This window comes from Ovis aries, chromosome 1, assembly GCF_016772045.2.
Source record: "Ovis aries strain OAR_USU_Benz2616 breed Rambouillet chromosome 1, ARS-UI_Ramb_v3.0, whole genome shotgun sequence".
Classification (NCBI taxonomy): Eukaryota; Metazoa; Chordata; class Mammalia; order Artiodactyla; family Bovidae; genus Ovis; species Ovis aries.
The window spans coordinates 230,841,829-230,862,695 of NC_056054.1; the positions used below are offsets into that span (position 1 = coordinate 230,841,829).

At 40.4% G+C, this 20,867-nt stretch overlaps 1 protein-coding gene across 20 annotated transcripts in view; it reads left to right on the forward strand.

Annotated features, from left to right (window-relative positions):
• VEPH1 (ventricular zone expressed PH domain containing 1) overlaps positions 1-20,867 on the forward strand; it is a 676,809-nt gene that overhangs the window by 467,164 nt on the left and 188,778 nt on the right. For all 20 annotated transcript variants that reach the window (XM_060394259.1, XM_060394295.1, XM_060394263.1 and 17 more), the window contains one exon: positions 9,896-10,070. In XM_060394259.1, coding sequence (XP_060250242.1) covers positions 9,896-10,070 — 175 coding nt within the window. The remainder of the gene's footprint in view (positions 1-9,895; positions 10,071-20,867) is intronic.

The following is a 20,867-nucleotide window of genomic DNA, read 5'->3' on the forward strand; positions in this document are numbered from 1 at the left end:
AGAGTCTTTTCCAATGAGTCAGCTTTACATGAGGTAGCCAAAGTATTGGAGTTTCAGCTTTAGCATCAGTCCTTCTAATGAACACCCAACACTGATCTTTAGAATGGACTGTTTGGATCTCCTTGGCATCCAAGGGACTCTCAAAATTCTTCTCCAACACCATAGTTCAAAAGCATCAATTCTTTGCCACTCAGCTTTCTTCATGGTCCAACTCTCACATCCATACATGACCACTGGAAAACCATAGCCTTGACTAGATGGAATGTTGTTGGCAGAGTAGTGTCTCTGTTTTTGAATATGCTATCTAGATTGGTCATAACTTTCCTTCCAAGGAGTAAGCGTCTTAATTTCATGGCTGCAATCACCATCTGCAGTGATTTTGGAGCCCCCAAAAATAAAGTCTGACATTGTTTCCACTATTTCCCCATTTATTTCCCATGAAGTGATGGGACCAGATGCCGTGATCTTCGTTTTCTGAATGTTGAGCTTTTTTTTTTTTTTACTTTATTTTGCTTTAAAATAGTGTATTGGTTTTGCCATACATTGACGTGAATCAGCCACAGGTGTACATGAGTTCCCAATCCTGAACCCCCCTCCCACCGCCCATCCCATATCATCTCTCTGGATCATCCCCGTGCACCAGCCCCAAGCATGCTGTATCCTGTATCAAACATAGACTGGCGATTCATTTCTTACCTGATAGTATACATGTTTCAATGCCATTCTCCCAAATCATCCCACCCTCTCCGTCTCCCATAGAGTCTATAAGTCCATTCTATACATCTGTGTCTCTTTTGCTGTCTTGCATAGAGGGTCATCATTACCATCTTATGAATGTTGAACTTTAAGCTGACTTTTTCACTCTCCTCTTTCACTTTCATCAAGAGGCTTTTACTTCCTCTTCACTTTCTGCCATAAGGGTGGTGTCATCTGTATATCTGAGGTTATTGATGTTTCTCCCAGCAATCTTGATTCCAGCTTGTGTTTCTTCCAGCCCAGCGTTTCTCATGATGTACTCTGCATAGAAGTTAAATAAGCAGGGTGACATTATACAGCCTTGGCGTACTCCTTTTCCTATTTGGAAACAATCTGTTGTTCCATGTCCAGTTCTAACTGCTACTCTGACCTGCATACAGATTTCTCAAGAGGCAGGTCAGGTGGTCTGGTATTCCCATCTCTCTCAGAATTTTCCACAGTTTATTGTGATCCACGCAGTCAAAAGCTGTAAAATAGTCAATAAAGCAGAAATAAATGTTTTCCTGGAACTCTCTTGCGTTTTCCATGATCCAGCGGATGTTGGCAATTTGATCTCTAGTTTCTCTGCCTTTTCTAAAACCAGCTTGAACATCAGGGAGTTCACAGTTCATGTATTGCTGAAGCCTGGCTTGAAGAATTTTGAGCATTACTTTACTAGCATGTGAGATAAGTGCAATTGTGCAGTAGTTTGAGCATTCTTTGGCATTCCCTTTTTTTGGAATTGGAATGAACACTGACCTTTTCCTGTCCTGTGTCCACTGCTGAGTTTTCCAAATTTGCTGACATACTGAGTGCAGCACTTTCACAGCATCATCTTTCAGGATTTGAAATAGCTCCACTGGAATTCCATCACCTCCACTAGCTTTGTTTGTAGTGATGCTTTCTAAGGCCCACTTGACTTCACATTTCAGAGGTAGTAACTACTGACTTAGCTGATGGATTAGAATGGAGTTCTAGAGAACTGAAAACTGACCTTTTCCAGTCCTGTGGCCACTGCTGAGTTTTTTTAAATTTGCTGGCATATTGAGTGCAGAACTTTCATAACATCATCTTTTAGGATTTGAAATAGCTTAACTGGAATTCTAATACCTCCATGAGCATTGTTTGTAGTGATGTTTCCTAAGGTCCATTTGACTTCACATTCCAGGATGTTTGGCTCTAGGTGAGTGATCACACCATCATGGTTATCTGGGTCATAAAGATCTTTTTTGTACAGTTCTTCAGTGTATTCTTGCCACCTCTTCTTAATATCTTCTGCTTCTATTAGGTCCATACCATTTCTCTCTTTTACTGTGCCCATCTTTGCATGAAATATCCCCTTGGTATCTCTAATTTTCTTGAAGAGATCTCTAGTCTTTCCCATTCTATTGTTTTCCTCTATGTCTTTGCATTGATCACTGAGGAAGGCTTTCTTATCTCTCCTTGCTATTCTTTGGAACTCTGCATTTGGATGAGTATTTCTCCTTTGCCTTTACATTCTCTTCTTTTCTCTTGTAAGAAATACAGATATTTCTTACAGATATTTGAAAGGCCTCCTCAGACAGCCATTCTGCCTTTTTGCATTTCTTTTTCTTGGGGATGGTCTTGATCACTGCCTCCTGTACAGTGTCATGAACCTCCCTCCATAGTTCCTCAGGCACTCTGTCTAGCAGATCTAGTCCCCTGAATCTATTTGTCACTTCTACTGTATAATTGTAAGGGAATTGATTTAGGTCATACCTGAATGCTCTGGTAGTTTTCCCTTCTTTCTTCAATTTATGTCTGATTTTGGCAGTAAGTAATTCATGATCTGAGCCACAGTAAGCTCCCGGTATTGTTTTTGCTGCCTGTATAGTGCTTCTCCATCTTTGGCTGCAAAGAATATTTTGCACTCTGATTTTGGTATTAACCATCTAGTGATGTCCATGTGTAGTTATCTCTTGTGTTGTTGGAAGAGGCTGTTTGCTATAACCCGTGAGTTCTCTTGGCAAAACTCTGTTAGCCTTTGCCCTGCTTCATTTTGTACTCCAAATCCAAATTTGCCTGTCACTCCAGGTAGCTCTTAACTTCCTACTTTTGCATTCCAGTCCCCTATGATGTAAAAGACATCTGTTTGGGGTGTTAGTTCTAGAAGGTCTTGTAGGTCTTCATAGAACTAGAAAAGGTCAGTTTTCATTCCAGTCCCAAAAAAGGGTAATGCCAAAGAAGTTTCAAACTACTACACAATTGTACTCATCTCACACACTAGCAAAGTAATGCTCAAAATTCCCCAAGCCAGGCTTCAACAGTACGTGAACCATGAAATTCCAGATGATCAAGCTGCATTTTAAAAAGGCAGAGGAACCAGAGATCAAATTGCCAACATCTGTTGGATCATCGGAAAAGCAAGAGAGTTCCAGAAAAACATCTATCTCTGCTTTATTGATAACGCCAAAGCCTTTGACTGTGTAGATAACAACAAACTGTGGAAAATTCTTCAAGAGATGGGAATACCAAACCACCTTATCTGCCTCCTGAGAAATCAGTGTGCAGGTCAAGAAGCAACAGTTAGAACTGGACATGGAAAAACAGACTGGTTCCAAATCAGGAAAGGAGTACATCAAGGCTATATATTATCACCCTGCTTATTTAACTTATATGAAGAGTACGTCATGTGAAATGCCGGGCTGGGTGAAGCGAAAGCTGCAATCAAGATTGCCGGGAGAAATATCAATAACTTCAGATATGCAGATGACACCACATTTATGGCAGAAAGTGAAAAGGAATAAAGAGCCTCTTGATGAAAGTGAAAGAAGAGAGTGAAAAAGCTGGCTTAAAGCTCAACATTAAAAAAACTAAGATCATGGCATCCGGTCCCATCACTCCATGGCAAATAGATGGGAAAACAATGGAAACAGAGACTTTATTTTCTAGGGTTCCAAAATCACTGCAGACGGTAACTACAGCCATGAAATTAAAAGACTCTTGCTCCTTGAAAGAAAAACTATGACCAATCTAGACAGCATGTTAAAACACAGAGACATTACTTTGCTGACAAAGGTCTGTCTTGTCAAAGCTATGGTTTTTTCCAGTAGTCACGTATGGATGTGAGAGTTGGACTATAAAGAAAGCTGAGCACCGAAGAATTGATGCTTTTGAACTGTGGTGTTGGAGAAGACTCTTGAGAGTCCCTTGGACTGCAAGGAGATCCAACCTGTCAATCCTAAAAGTAATCAACCCTGAATAATTATTGGAAGGACTGATGCTGAAGCTGAAATCCAATTCTTTGGCCACCTGGTGCCACTCACTGGAAAAGAACCTGTTGCTGGGAAAGATTGAAGGCAGGAGGAGAAGGGGATGACAGAGGATAAGATGGTTGGATAGCATCACCAACTGAATGGACACGAGTTTGAGCAAGCTCTGGGAGTTGGTGATGGACAGGGAAGCCTGGTGTGCTACAGTCCGTGGGGTCGCAGAGTCGTACACAACTGAGCAACTGAACTGAACTGAACTAGAGAACTGACAGGCCAACCATCATAATATTGATAGCCAATGCCTAGTTTTATTCTCACTACTAGTTACAGTATTTACAGCCTCTTCGCCAACCAACCAAAGTGCTTAGCAGAACTGATGCCAAATAAGCTCTGCCTTTTACCTCTTCCTCTGCCTCTGCTCATATTGCTGATGGTCATTTGATGAGAGAGGGAGCCAAAGTGTGAGGAGGAAGGAAGTAGTCACCAAATTCGCTGTTAGAAATTTAGCAAGTAACTGTTTTTCCTTCTTTATAGAAGGACCTCCACTGTCCATTCACTTTGATTCCATACTTCAGTTTTCATATTTCCTCCTTCCTAGTTAATGCTGCATGAAGATTCAAAATCTATCCCTGGCTGACATTCCATACAAAATGCCTTGGGTAGTTTTGAGAGCATTTCATTTTCAGCTCTTAGAGGCAGGACTGCTCATGTTCCTCTAGAAATATATTCAGTAGGCAATCCCAGCTCTACCATTTACTGGCAGGGTGATTTTGGGCATTTCATCTTTTGGGGCCCTAACTTCCTCAGGTATAAAATGCAGATGATATGAATAGCTGCCTCATGAGTTTGTTGTAAGGGTTAGATGGATAGACATAAAAAATTTAAGACACAGGAAGTGCTCCATGAGTATTAGCTTTGGTTGGTATTGTCATCATTATCATCAGCTGCATGCTGATGTTGATGCTAAAACAGCATTGACTCTGTCATTTAATTATTTCTTTTAGCCATTGTTTATTGCCTGTCTCCCCCTGCCCAAAATAGAAATTTATTTGTATTCACTGATGTGGGCCCAGCACCTGGAACTTGGAATGGCACATAGTAGGTGCTCAAAATACTTGCTGAATTAACGAATAGACAGATGAACACATAGTAGCTCAGGAGACTTGACTGCCCTCTTGCATTTGCACCAGCTGTGCTTCTCCCCGGAGGGGGCCCCAGTACCAGTTCATCATTTAATGCCACACAGGACAGCAGCATGAAATGAGAGGAGTCCGGGACCCCTGGCCTCAGGTTCCTGAGACCCACTTCCTTATTGCTTGTCAGAAAATACACTAGGAAAACTTAAGTGGAGGCAATTTAGATTTTATATATAGCCATACTGCTCAGAGCCAAGCACATTATATGTAAATCCAAAATTTGATTATCTAATCCATGATGGGGGATGAAAAATCATAAAATAGCCATTTTAACATATGGTATTTAATATTTCTTGAAATTACTATTTTATGGTTCTTAGTTGAATTCAAGGCCTAAGAGCCAAAGAGACTTTTAGTAGCTATCACCTCAGATATATATATATATATATATATATATATATATATATATATATGTCTTTTACTTAGCTTTATTCTTTTCAATTTTAAAACACTGGGAAACCTTCCCAAAGTGCTTTTTCCAAAGGAAAATCTCCACCAAGAGCTCAAATTGGTGCTAATCTAGTTAAGAAATACAACCCGTGGCAAATGTAGAATGAAGTCCTCTTGTTTTGCTTCTGTTGCTGGATATAACTGTCCCCATGAGTAAGTCTTTATTTCTACCCTGTATTTCACTGAATTGTTCCCTGAGTACTGAGTATTGAACTGTCTGTAAGAAGATACAGATGCCATTTGTGCTCACATCTGCATAGAAGGGCAAGATCTAGCATAAACTCTGGCATTAACGATTGGTGTTAAAGTAGTTTGGTTGTATGAGCAATCATGGGGGCTTTCTTTGCATGTATACCATTAGCATCCCTGGAATCCAAATAATCCTGGAGATAAAGTTATTTCAGGGACCTGAGATCTACTGCGTTAGCAAATCCTTTTGCTTAACTTGAGAGCAAAGCTCAAGTGTTGGAAGGAGGGTGTGTGGTACTTGCCCAGCCTCATCTTGGCCTCCTAGCCCTTTACTCATATCCTGTTGCTGTCAGTAGTACCCATGACCTCTTGAAACACTAGGAGCTATCTAGACGCTGTTTAGAGATTGAGAGCCATTGGTGGCAATTCTTTGGTGTATATATGAACTACTTGCTCTTTGCTTAATGTTTCACTTCTCTTGTCATTTGAGAGATTTCCAGATGACATATGAGGGAGGAAAACAGAAAAACTGAGTGTGTTAGAGTTGTTTTTTTAATAATGACATTATACATTTTAAAACTTTTTAACAATTTTCACTTGGAACCACACTTCAAAGACTTTAATAGCTGCCCACTATTTTTCTCTAGGACATCTAGAATTGTTGTAAAAAAATATGACCAAAATGGTTAAGACAGACTTTTTTTCATTGTTGCTGGTAAGTGTTAGCTCATTCCCAAGGTTTAAAAGCATTAGTAATTAGTTATGAATATAATTTTACAGTGATCTTTTAGTATGCTTGTCTCTGTTCACAATTAGTAGGAAACACTTGAGTTCTACTTCCAATACCTCCATCCTGGATTCTCAGAAAGTTACAGGTAAATATGCCTGGAGATATTTTCCTCTCATGGAAGGCATATACTTCTCTAGCTACAAGTTGTTCTTGGCTAAAGACTCAGAGAAGATAAAATAACCTTGAGCAAGATATTCTTTGTTGGAAAACTTTGAGAATTGTGTGATTGTGTTCCACTCTCAAAACTGGGGCTTTGACAGCCTTGACAGGGACAAAGATATGTCAAAGGTCAACTTGCAAAACCTATACACCATGGAGAGATTGGGACAACTCAAGAAATTGATAGGTGAAACAGAGAGGTTTGGGACATTCTCAGGGTTCCAACTTATTGAATAAATGTAACCTCAGGGGAGCAGGTCAGTGGTGAAGAATCCACCGCCACTGCAGGAGACGCAGATTTGATCCTTGGGTTGGGAAGGTCCCCTGGAGGAAGAAACAGCAACCCACTCCAGTATTCTTGCCTGGAGAATTCCATGGGCAAAGGAGCCAGAGTCTGGCAGGCGACAGTCCATAGGGTTTCAAAGAGTCAAACATGACTGAGCTTACGTGCACACAAGGGAGCAGGCATAGAATTTGATTATAATGGAGGAAATGGACAAATTAATTGACTCTCCTAACACCACAAGTCTGAAGAGTGTGTCAACGAAAAGAGGATGCTCAGTATAGGGTTGTTATTTTGGCACATTACCTAGCACTGTCAAAGGGGTGGCGCTAGTAGAAACTGACTCTGATAGACAGGAAAGTTCCAGTCACCAGAGATGGGGATTTGGCTATAGAGCAGGACCTGGCCTAGATGAAATGGCCCTTAAGATATTCCTTTGTTCTGATCAGCTCTTCTGCCCATGAGTGAACATTCTGGTTAGTAATCTGGCTCCTGATATCTTGGTGATGTGAAAGGGCCTGACCTGGAAGGATTCACTGAGAGAGAGTAAACTGGCATACCTGATCATGCACCAGCCTTTTGGAAATCCCTCAGTGTGAGTTTCCCTCAGTGGATGCAAACAGTTCTGTAAGACCTAGCCAAGCACACATGCAGACTTGTTATGCTGAAGGGCATGGAGCAGCCAGCCTCCCAGGGATCCCTCACAGTTCATCACACCAGGAATGGCCCAGTCTACTCAGGCCTAATCAAATTACCAGGAGGGGAGACACTCTTGATAAAGCCTGGTCTGGAGAAGTCTGACTGCAGTCCCTGGTTCTGATAGTTAGATGATGTTAGGAACTCTCAGAAGAATAGGACAGAGACCTACTGAGTGGATCTGCTATATAAACACATGATTTGTCACCAAGGAATTGGGTCACCTCACAGTGGGACATCAGCTTAGGTTGTTGAATACCTGTTTTTTCTGCTCAAGAGTCAGACTGATTCTTGAATCTAAAAAATGGGTAGAACTACAAGAATGGATTAAGGATTTATCAAGTCTATTATATTTTTGTTTCTAGGAACTGGGAAGAAAAAAAAAAACTTATGCACAAGAGACTTAATTAGCTCATTTAGAAACATTTAGGGATAGAACTGGCCTCAGGCACAGCCTGACACTTGGGCTCAAATGATGTCACCAGGTTTCTCTTGTCTCAGATCTGTGTTGCCTCCTATCTCATACAGATTCTCTCCTACTGAGGTCACAAATGACAGCTACTCTTGATCCATTCCCAGCACTTCGAATACATCAGAAGAGAGAAAGCATCTCTTTCACAGAGCCCTTGAATAGCTCCTCCATTATAGTTGGGTAACTTGTCCATCCCTGAACTTACCACTTGGAAATATGATTCTCTGGTTGGTCAGTGCCTGAGTCATTTGACCACCCATGAAACTAGGACTGTAATTGCCTTCATTAGAGAAGTACCTGGGAGGTGTCTGAGGAAGTCCTGTGTGCTAAGGAGTAAGTAACAGCTCACCTGCCCAATCAGCTAGCCCTGAGAATGGACGCCACCAGGAGGCCATCGCTGGCCTTGGTGACCCAAGCGAGAGGATGGGAGCCAGAAGGCGCTTTCCCACCCCTTCACCCTTCCTTCCTCCCACCGCATTGTGTTCCCCATCACAACTATCACTGCAGTTTTGCATTTTCTTCATTAGTTATTCAACTTCACAAATGTTGATTGAACACCTATCGCAAACCTAGAATTGTAGGAGGTTTTAGAAGGGGATAATCTATGGGTAGAAAGATAGAAGCACTTTCCACATGAACAGTTAGAGAAAAACTACTTTTTTATTTATAATATAATAATGTAAAGTCGAAGACATTGTGCAGTTGTGCAACTTTTGCTTTATACTTAGCCTAAGGAGTGGGGTTGATTGTCAGAATAATCAATTCATTTGCAAGAAAGCAATTTGTATTTTCCAAACATTATTCCCTGATTAGGTAATTGAGTGCTGGTAGCACTGTTTTATATGTAAGAATATTGATATTCTATCACAAAGTACATCAAAAAGAGAATTATTTCAGGATCCAGAATATCTTTAGTTTTTAGTCTTACGTTTAGTTTAGTCTTATGTTCATTCATCTTTTTTTTCTTTTTAATTTCATTAGCTGAAACTTTAGTTTTTAAGATGCAGTCAGGTAGCAACGTATTCAACATTCCTTGGATTTTTCTCAGGTATAAATCTGAGTTATTCCTCTCATCAGTGATTTCTGATTATCCTAAGGATCAATTCCAAACTCCTTAGCAGGGTGCCAGACCTTTCATAATCGTACCCCTATTTACCTTTCCAGTCCCCTCTTTCATCTTCTATCCCAGTTTTCCCAGCTGTACCCCATCTCATCCATTCTGAACTATTTACAGTTCCCCAGATGCACAAGTTCTCCCATCTCTCTACCTTCTCTGCTTTTCCTTTTGTCTACTCTTTTCTTTTGTCCGCTTTTTTCTACTCTTTTGTCTTGCTATTCCCCAGCCATCTGTTACTCATCCAGCAGGTCTCAGTGAAGATGTCACCTCTTCCAGGAAGTCTTCCTTGACAATCTCTTGAGACTGGACTAAGCTCCTTTTTGGCTTCCTTATCTCCCTCCTCTTTCCTTATCATGACCTTCATCCGCCTATGCTATTAAGTGCCTATTTGCCTCTAAGTCTCTCTAACTAGATCAAGAGTTGCATGAATTCCCAAATACAAGAAAAATAAAGTGGGCCCTGTATTTTCACAGCTGTTCTCTGGGAGCTTAGTTCAATAAATATTTTTTGAATGAATGAATAAATGAATGAAGAATGAGCCACTTATTCTTTGTTGATTTCTTGTATTTCCTCAGAATTACAACCGCCCCCCTGTGATGGCATTAGCCATCCCCATTGCCGTGAAATTCCTCCACAGAGGCAACAAGGGACTGTGCAGGAATATGTCCAACTACCTGTCCCTGGCTGCAATTACCAAGGCGGACCTCCTGGCTGATCACACAGAGGTTATAGTAAAGAGCATACTCCAAGGTATGGTGTAAAGGCTGAGCCTGGGGATGTGTTTTAGGAGTTGTTTTAAAGTATTTTCCTAAAGCAGCTATGGTTTGTGGAAAGTGAGACTTAAGTATTGAGAGGTACATTGCATTCTCTGTTTTGCCGCTAGGTGTCTGGAGGTAAGGTTACTTGAATTGGGTGAGTCCGGGTCTCTTCACCAGGCAGGTGAATTCTTTAAACTCCTTGGATGAGTTGTATGCCATTCCATTCTCCAGGGGATCTTCCTGACCCAGGGATTGAACCTGGGTCTCCTGTATTGCAGGCAGATTCTTTACCAGCTGAGCCACCAGGGAGGCCCTTCTTAGTGCTTCTTTCCAACTCTATGGTCTCACTGGGAGACTGTGTTTTCAGTGCCTCTGGTCTTCTTGTCCAACTACCAACTGTGCAGAACCTGTCTGTACTGAGTGGACTGTGTTCCACTGCTCTCAGTGGCCGATGGAAAAGCTCATCATCTGAAGTTTTCCAAAAGTGTGAAATGCCAAATGAAATATACCAGAGAATGTGTAAAGCCTTCTTAAATGTGAATGTGATTTGGAACTGATTTGTAATTGTATTAAATACTATCATGGAGCATCATATCAGGACATCTCTGTTAATGCTTTCATATTTGAATGAAAGAGATCAAGTTAGTCCAGTCAGAATATTCTCTTCTCTTGTGGTTTTTCCTTTGGTTTTAGATCTCTCAGAAACTTCTTTCTTTTGTGTGGTTTGGGATCAAAGAACAATATATGGTATTATTTGATATGTACTCAAATCAAATGTCTGAAGTCCTTGAGTATCTTGGCCTAGCTTTGACTGCCACATGCCCCACATGCTCAAGTGGAGCATCAACTTTTTGGAAAGTGCTCCCACACCAAGTATTTCTGAAAGTCCCCAATATTCTCTTCTTGGTACAGCAGAGTGTGGTGATGTCCATGTGCTCCACCCTAACTAAGCCCAGCAAACTCTGTGGCTGCTACCATGAAGATACCAGGAATGGACATGACCCCATACTACACTGCCTGGGATGGAAACTTCTGTCTCTTTGTGCTGCTACTGCCCCTGAAATTTCAGAAGCCACTAGTCCTCAGTCCACTGCGGTAGCATGGGGCAGGATGCGGGATGGGGAAGAATACCTGTCTTTCTCCTTGGTGTTACATTTTGGTAGAGAGCCAGAGAAGGCTTGCTTGGCTCCCAGTGTCAAAGTATGATACTGAGTTTTCAGCAAAATATGTTGTTCCATTTTATCTAAAATTCTTTCTCTCTCTCCTGGGCTCAACTATTCACCTAAAGTCAGGCTCAGTTCAGTTCAGTCATTCAGTCGTGTCCAACTCTTTGCAACCCCATGAACTGTAGCACAAAAGGCCTCCCTGTCCATCACCAACTCCTGAAGTTAACCCAAACTCATGTCCATCGAGTCAGTGATGCCATCCAGCCTTCTCATCCTCTGTCATCCCCTTCTCCTCCTGCCCCTAGTCCCTCCCAGCATCAGGGTCTTTTCCAATGAGTCAACTCTTCACATGAGGTGGCCAAAGTATTGGAGATTCAGCCTCAGCATCAGTCCTTCCAATGAACACCCAGGACTGATCTCCTTTAGGATGGACTGGTTGGATCTCCTTGCAGTCCAAGGGACTCTCAAGAGTCTTATCCAGCACCACAGTTCAAAAGCATCAATTCTTTGGCACTCAGCTTTCTTCACAGTTCAACTCTCACATCCATACATGACCACTGGAAAAACCATAGCCTTGACTAGATGGACCTTTGTTGGCAAAGTAATGTCTCTGCTTTTGAATATGCTATCTAGGTTGGTCATAACTTTCCTTCCAAAGAGTAAGCGTCTTTTAATTTCATGGCTGCAGTCACCATCTGCAGTCATTTTGGAGCCCCCAAAATAAAGTCTGACATTGTTTCCACTGTTTCCCCATCTATTCTCCATGAAGTGATGGGACCAGATGCCATGATCTTCGTTTTCTGAATGTTGAGCTTTAAGCCAACTTTTTCACTCTCTTCTTTCACGTTCATCAAGAGGCTTTTTAGTTCCTCTTCACTTTCTGCCATAAGGGTGGTGTCATCTGCATATCTGAGGTTATTGATATTTCTCCCGGCAATATTGATTCCAGCTTGTGCTTCTTCCAGCCCAGTGTTTCTCATGATGTACTCTGCATAAAAGTTAAATAAGCAGGGTGACAATATACAGCCTTGGCGTACTCCTTTTCCTATTTGGAACCAGTCTGTTGTTCCATGTCCAGTTCTAACTGTTGCTTCCTGACCTGTATATAGGTTTCTCAAGAGGCAGGTCAGGTGGTCTGGTATTCCCCTCTCTCTCAGAATTTTCCACAGTTTATTGTGATCCACACAGTCAAAGGCTTTGGCATAGTCAATAAAGCAGAAATAGATGTTTTTCTGGAACTCTCTTGCTTTTCGATGATCCAGCGGATGTTGGCAATTTGATCTCTGGTTCCTCTGCCTTTTCTAAAACCAGCTTGAACATCTGGAAGTTCACAGTTCACGTATTGCTAAAGCCTGGCTTGGAGAATTTTGAGCATTACTTTACTAGCGTGTGAGATGAGTGCAATTGTGTGGTAGTTTGAGCATTTTTCGGCATTCCCTTTCTTTGGGATTGGAATGAAAACGGACCTTTTCCAGCCCTGTGACCACTTCTGAGTTTTCCAAATTTGCTGGCATATTGAGTGCAGCACTTTGACAGCATCATCTTTCAGGATTTGAAACAGCTCTACTGGAATTCCATCACCTCCACTAGCTTTGTTCATAGTGATGCTTTCTAAGGCCCACTTGACTTCACATTTCAGGATGTCTGGCTCTAGGTGAGTGATCACACCATCATGATTATCTGGGTCTTGAAGATCTTTTTTGTACAGTCAGGCTAGTAATCCTCCAGTTCTCAAAATACCTATGGCCCACCACAGACTAATGTACCAGATAGTCCCAAGAAGAATTCTTAGTATCCACCCCTAGCCCCAGACATCTGACCAGCCAGCCTAGTGGTCTGCCAGATGCGTCTGCCTAATCCCCAGCCATGACAGTGGAAGTTTATCACTCTACCTGCACTCCCTTCTGGAGACTTATTGATATTACTAGTACATATTATTCACTTCTCATTTTCTTCAGCTACAAGATTGAATTGCTCATTTCTCTTTATACATGATCTTAAATTTTCTAGAAGTCCAAGAAGGCAAGTATGCTTTTTTCATCACCTTGGATACATATTTGGTACAGATTTTATAGGAATTACAAACACTTATACATGCCACACATTTTAAAATCATGGTAGTTAGACTTGCAAGTAACTGATTTATGAGGGTAAAACATTAAATTGTCTATCTGTAGCAGCCAAGAACTTAGCTCATGTATTTGTTTTTTAAATTTTTTTGAAATGCACTTTCAATGACAAAGAAATCTTTTGAAACACAAAATACACTTTCTGAGTTCACTGCAAGTATTTGAAATAAACAAATGATTTAGTTGACTTCATCCAGCACTATGCAAACCATCATAAAATAAATGATAATTTAACCTATGAAAGGTTGGGACTAAATATTTCAGGGTTAGTTTTTTAGGACTGATGTGTCTGTAAGATACTGCAGTCACTCACACAAGCCTATCAGACTTTGAGTTGTAAAACAAAAGGGATCTTGGTGTCTCTGAGTAGTAAGTTTCCTGCTTTGCAAATCTGTGTGTGTATGCCCTGCTAAACATTGGCATGTCTTAGTTTTCTCCCCTTTAGATCTTCCTCCTTGATTCATATTATCCTAATCCTATTCTCCCATTTTTATACTTATGCAGAAAATGCTAAAGTGTTAGTTGTTTGATTTGATCTGAGTTTTCATAAGACTGGAATTATAAAATTCAGTTACCCAGGAAGTGCCTGAATTCCTACCAATTGTCATCCATTCAGTGATAACAATAATAATTGTAATAACAGTAATAACTACAGTGACTAGAAATAAAAATAACTACAGTGACTAGAATTTATTTCATGCTCCCTTAATGCCAAATGCTGAACTAAGCATTTTATACCAATTAAGTCATTTAATCCCCACAAGAATTCCTTAACCAAAGTCCTATTATTATCCCACTTACCAATTAGTTATATTTTAAGTAACAGAAGCTCAGGTATAAATAGTTTAATGATGAAAAAGAGGAAGAGAAGGAGGAGGAGGAATCCCTTATTGGCACACATGACTAAAAAAAGTGCGTTAGTATATCAGACTTCCCATATGGCTTGATTCAGGACTCAAATGTCATTACTCAGTTCTGCTTCCTGTGGGCTGGTTTCCCTTTCATGTTTCATGTAATGGGCCTCTCTATCTTCCACTCACATTATCATGAATACCAGTTAAGAAAAAGAAATTCCATATCTCTGTTTGACCTGACATGGGCCATATGCCCCATTTCTGAACAAATCCATCGTTGTTGCAGGGGTATACCATACTTCTACTGGCCAGACGTGGGTATGAGCCACCCTCAGAGCAGGAGTTTGTAGTAAACTGCAGCAGAACCACATGAATGGGGAGTAGATAACCCCCAAGTCCATACCTGTTGCTAACAGTGCTGTAAATTAATACTGGGCAAGCCTTATATCCCTGGATCGGGAGGATCCCTGGAGAAGGGCATGGAAACCCGCTCCAATATTCTTGCCTAGAGAAGCCCATGACAGAGGAGCCTGGTGGGCTACAGTCCATAGGATCACAAAGCATCAGACACAACTGAAGCAAACTAGTAGTAGCAGCAGCAGCAGCAAGCCTTATATAAATGTTTGCTTTTATTTCTTTATACTTCTTAAGAGATTCAGTTCATTGCTTTGGCATGCCAAGATCTAACTGATAATGATCCTTCCATTTCAGGATAACTGCAATTCTTCCAAACTTCTTGCTGTCTGTAAATTTTATGAATAGAACCGTTCTACCTTATTTTTAAAACACTATTGGAAAGGTACATCCGATGCAGCCAGTATTCTTGCCTGGAGAATTCCATGGACAGAAGAGCCTGGACGTCCATGAGGTCTCAGAGAGTTGGACATGACTGTTAGTTGCCTAGTTGTGTCAAACTCTTTGTGACCCCATGGACTGTAGCCCACCAGGCTCCTCTGTCCATGGAACTCTCCAGGCAAGAATACTGGAGTGGGTAGGCATTCCCTTCTCCAGGGCATCTTTCCAACCCAGGGATCGAACCAGGGTTTCCTGCTTTGCAGGTGATTTTTTACCGTCTGAGCCACAAGGGAAGCCCAAATCAATCGTAAGAGACTGTCAGATGGTCTTAAATATTTACCCCTGAAGGCTAGTTCCAAGCCAGTTTTTTGCTACTTCCCATTATTAATGATTGTATATAAGTTATACTGTTTACTTTTACATTAAATATAACTACAAATTCATTTATTTAAATTCCTTAGATCTGTTTGTCTGTTTTGTTCTTTGAATTCTCCCAGTGAAAAGGAAATTGTGAAAGTCCTTGGAGAGAGGATTAAAAGCATGACCAGAATGTTGTCTTTATTTGTGCTTGAGAGCTAAGGAGATGGAAAACCGGAATGTTCCTCTATCAAATAATTCTATCAGTATTTTTAAATCAGCCCACCAAAAAAAAAAAAAAAGAAGGCTATCACATTTAGTACTATATGCAAATTAGAACAAATTTGAAAGGAATGATTACAGTCTTATCTAAACTTTTTCATATAATTGAAAAGGAAGTACATTCTCCAACTAATTCTATAAGGCAGGCATGAAAGTGAAAGTCTCTCAGTCGGGTTTGATTTTTTTCAACCCCATGGCCTATACAGTCTGTGGAATTCTCCAGGCCAGGGTACTGGAGTGGGTAGCCTTTCCCTTCTCCATGGAATTTTCCCAACCCAGAGATCATACCCAGGTCTCCTGTATAATAGCAGGCAGATTCTTTACTAGCTAAGCCACAAGGAAATAAGGCAGGTTTATCAGTGATATCAATACCAAAAGACAATATAGGAAAGAAAAACATAGACTCATCTTAAAATTGCGAACATAGGTACACATATCATAAATAAAAATTTTAGGAAAATAGTTCTAGCAATGCATAAAGAAAATAATTCTTAACATTCGTTGAGTTCTTGCTCTGTACCCAGTTCAGTTCAGTTCAGTTCAGTTCAGTCACTCAGTTGTGTCCGACTATTTGCGACCCCATGGAATGCAGCACACCAGGCCTCCCTGTCCATCATCAACTCCCGGAGTTTACTCAGACTTGTGTCCATTGAGTCAGTGATGCCATCCAACCACCTCATCCTCTGTCGCCCCCTTCTCCTGCCTTCAATCATTCCCAACATCTGGGTCTCTCAAATGAGTCAGTTCTTTGCATCAGGTAGCCAAAGAATTGGAGCTTCAGCTTCAGCATCAGTCCTTCCAATGAATATTCAGGACTTATTTCCTTCAGGATGATCTGGTTGGATCTCCTTGCAGTCCAAGGGACTCTCAAGAGTCTCCTCCAACACCACAGTTCAAAAGCATCACTTCTTTGGCACTCAGCTTTCTGTATAGTCCAACTCTCACATCCATACATGACTCTTAGAAAAACCATAGCCTTGACTAGATGGACCTTTGTTGGCAAAGTAATGTCTCTGCTTTTTAATATGCTATCTAGATTGCTCATAGCTTTTCTTCCAAGGAGTAAGCGTCTTTTAGTTTCATGGCTGCAGTCACCATCTACAGTGATTGTGAAGCCAAAAATAAAAAATAAAAAAGTCTGTCACTGTGTCCACTGTTTCCCTGCTTATTTGCCATGGAGTGATGGGACCAGATGCCATGATCTTAGTTTTCTGAATGTTGAGCTTTAAGCCATCTTTTTCACTCTCCTCTTTCACATTCATCAAGACGCTCTTCAGTTCTTCTTTGCTTTCTTCCATGAGAATGATATCATCTGCATATCTGAGGTTATTGATATTTCTCCCGGCAATCTTGATTCCAGCTTGTGCTTCATCCAGTCCAGCATTTCTCATGATGTACTCTGCACAGAAGTTAAATAAGCAGGGTGACAATATATAGCCTTGATGTACTCCTTTTCCTATTTGGAACCAGTCTGTTGTTCCATGTCCAGTTCTAACTGTTGCTTCCTGACCTGCATACAGATTTCTCAGGAGGCAGGTCAGGTGATCTGGTATTCCCATCTCTTGAAGAATTTTCCACAGTTTGTTGTGATCCACACAGTCAAAGGCTTTGGCATAGTCAATAAAGCAGAAATAGATGTTTTTCTGGAACTCTCTTGCTTTTTCATGATCCAATGGATGTTGGCAATTTGGTCTCTAGTTTCTCTGCCTTTTCTAAATCCAGTTTGAACATCAGGAAGTTCATGGTTTATGTATTGTTGAAGCCTGGCTTGGAGAATTTTGAGCATTCCTTTACTAGTATGTGAGATGAGTGCAATTATGTTATAGTTTGAGCATTCTTTGGCATTGCCTTTCTTTGGGATTGGAATGAAAATTGACCTTTTCCAGTCCTATGGGCACTGCTGAGTTTTCCAAATTTGCTGGCATATTGAGTGCAGCACTTTGACAGCATCATCTTTCAGGATTTGAAATAGCTCCACTGGAATTCCATCACCTCCACCAGCTTTGTTCGTAGTAATGTTTTCTAAGGCCCACTTGACTTCACATTCCAGGATGTCTGGCTCTAGGCGAGTGATCACACCATCATGATTATCTGGGTTATGAAGATCTGTTTTGTATAGTTCTTCTGTGTATTCTTGCCACCTCTTCTTAATATCTTCTGCTTCTGTTAGGTCCATACCATTTCTCTCCTTTATTGTGCCCATCTTTGCATGAAATATTCCCTTGGTATCTCTAATTTTCTTGAAGAGATCTCTAGTCTTTCCCATTCTATTGTTTTCCTCTATTTCTTTGCATTGATCACTGAGGAAGTCTTTCTTATGTTTCCTGGCTATTCTTTGGAACTCTGCATTCAGATGCTTATATCTTTCCTTTTCTCCTTTGCTTTTTGCTTCTCTTCTTTTCACAGCTATTTATAAAGCCTCCTCAGACAACCGTTTTGCCTTTTTGCACTTCTTTTTCTTGGGAATGGTCTCGATCCCCGCCTCCTGTACGATGTCACGAACCTCCATCCATAGTGCTGTACATGGTACTAGTCTTTTAACATAATTCTCCTAACAGCTTATGAGGGAGGAACTATTGTGATCCTCACTTTATAAAAGTTAAGTTATCCTAGGAAGAATGCAACCTGAGCATTTTGGAGAGCTTTCTGACACTGATTAAGAGGATATAATATGGATATAATTATTATTATATATATTATATATATAGGCTTCCCAGCTGGTGCTAGTGGTAAAGAACCCACCTGCCAATGCAGGAGACATAAGGGACTCAGGTTCCATTCCTGGATTGGAAAGATCTGTTGGAGGAGGGCATGACAACCCAGTCCAGTATTCTTGACTGGAGAATCCCATGGTCAGAGGAACCTGATGGGCTACAGTCCATAGGATTGTAAAGAGTCGGACATTACTGCAGTGACTTAACACACACACATATACACACACTCTCCTTTTGTAAAATTCCAAGTCTGTTCATGATTTAAAAAAAAAAATACCTCTCAGCAAATTAGCAATAGAAGGAACTATCCTTAATCTAATAAAGGATACCTACAAAAACCTACAACTGAAATCATACTTAAGGGGGAAATGTTGAATGCTTCCCCCATTGAATTAATAATAAGATAAGGATATCCCTTGGGTGGTTATTAAAAACATGTTTTCTGCTTAAATCATATTAGGTAATTTAATATTTTATATCATTAGAACCTTTTCAGAGTGGAAAATTTGTTTTTCAGAAGTCATGAATAATTCTTAAAACTTGTTCTTTGCCATGTGAAGATGCTTTGTTAAACCTGTCCAGTGTTGCAATGTAAAAGCACAGTGAATGCTTAGTACAGCATGATTAGCATATCTTTCACCTGGGAAGCTGACCATATAATTGGTGACCCCTGAAATAAGTGTATCTCAACTGTAACAGATTATTTGAGAGTCTAGAGGGAAACCCTTCCCAAATTTTGATTTGGAACTCTGTAAGGCAATCCATACCACTACTATCAAAACTAAAGGTGGGCAGTGACGTCCTTTCCTCTGCATTTCTGAATCAGAGGTCAAAATAAGGAAATATGCCTCTCTGTCAAGATGTGTTTTACATAGTCCTCTGGCGCTAATCACAAGATGACCTCAAATGATTTGAAACTTAAGTAGAAAGTCTTTGGAAAGAAATATACTCTTGTCTCAGCAAGAGTCCAAATTCCTTTCTGACTTCTTGGCAATAGCTTGGAAAAGACTGTCTAGTTAATTATGATAAATTCACCTTATTTCTTTCTCAATGTGAGACCAGATTCAAACCACTGATTGGTAAGCTGTCTCAGAAAAATGGAGATAGAAAATTGACCTCCCATTTACTGTGGCAGTAATAATATGTACCAGATAGAGTGGGTATGAGCCTTAAATAGATAGAGCCATTATACTTTGCCCAGGGCCTGGCACACAGTTCATCAGCAGTTACCATGATTCTTCTTTTTATTGCCTTCATCATAATCACCATCATTGTTATTGCCATTACTGTCTGTCATATACCAGGCCCATATTAAAAAATTAAGGGCAGATTCATAATCATTTGTGGAGTTCTGTAATCTCTGGGGAGATGCTTAGCCATTAAAAATTCATGATACAGTTATTTTTTAAGGAAAAGGTTTTAAGTTCACTGCATTACAGCTTGTTGAGGAAAAAACTGTATTAATCAAATATTGTAGAAAACAGGCTACTAAAGTAATTCTCATTAAGAATATTCAACCTGAATAGTAATACATATAAGGAAATATTAAATTTTATGCTGTAAAAGTCAGTACAAATGTAGATCAAGAAATAGAGAAACATCTTGAATCAGAAAAGAATGTTTTCTGAACTGTTAGCCAGGTCTTGGACCTGATGCATGTCAGAGTTTGCACCTTCCTGACTTCACCAGCAGATGTTGCTGTAAAGTAGAATAAAGCCTACACAGCTTTGAACATCCATGGGCCAAACTCTGAGAGTAACTTACCCACAGTGGAAAGGAATCTTTGTATTTGTTTGTTTGTATTTTTATTCACTTATTTTCTGTTAAGTCCACTGTGAACAACTTGGAAAAACATTTTTATGGTAACTATTTCATTTCAAAAATTATTTCAGGGTTTATAAAACATTTTTAGATACATTATCTCTCATTATTTTATTTTTATAATGCCCCTTCAGCAAGTTAGGCAAGTGCTGTTATCCCCAATTTCTTGGCTGACTTGAGACTCATAAAGATCAATTGGCAGGCCTACGTCATCTAGTCAGTGAATAATAATGCTAGGATCTGAATGTTGTGTTCCTGACCCCACGCCCAGGAAGCTTTCTTCTATACTCTGGATTTATAAAACAGAATACAAGGATCATCAATCTGAGTTTTCAAGTTCACTGAATCAAAGAATATATAAATGAACACACACGATTACTTTGACCAAGATTTTTAACTTTTTGAGTGCTATTTCTTAGTGGCTACAATACAGCTCTTAGTTAGCTTCTCAAACAGAAAAGGCAATGGCACCCCACTCCAGTACTCTTGCCTGGAAAATCCCATGGACAGAAGAGCCTGGTAGGCTGCAGTCCAGGGGTCGCTGAGGGTCGGACACAACTGAGCGACTTCACTTTCACTTTTCACTTTCATGCATTGGAGAAGGAAATGGCAACCCACTCCAGTGTACTTGCCTGGAGAATCCCAGGGACGGGGGAGCCTGGTGGGCTGCC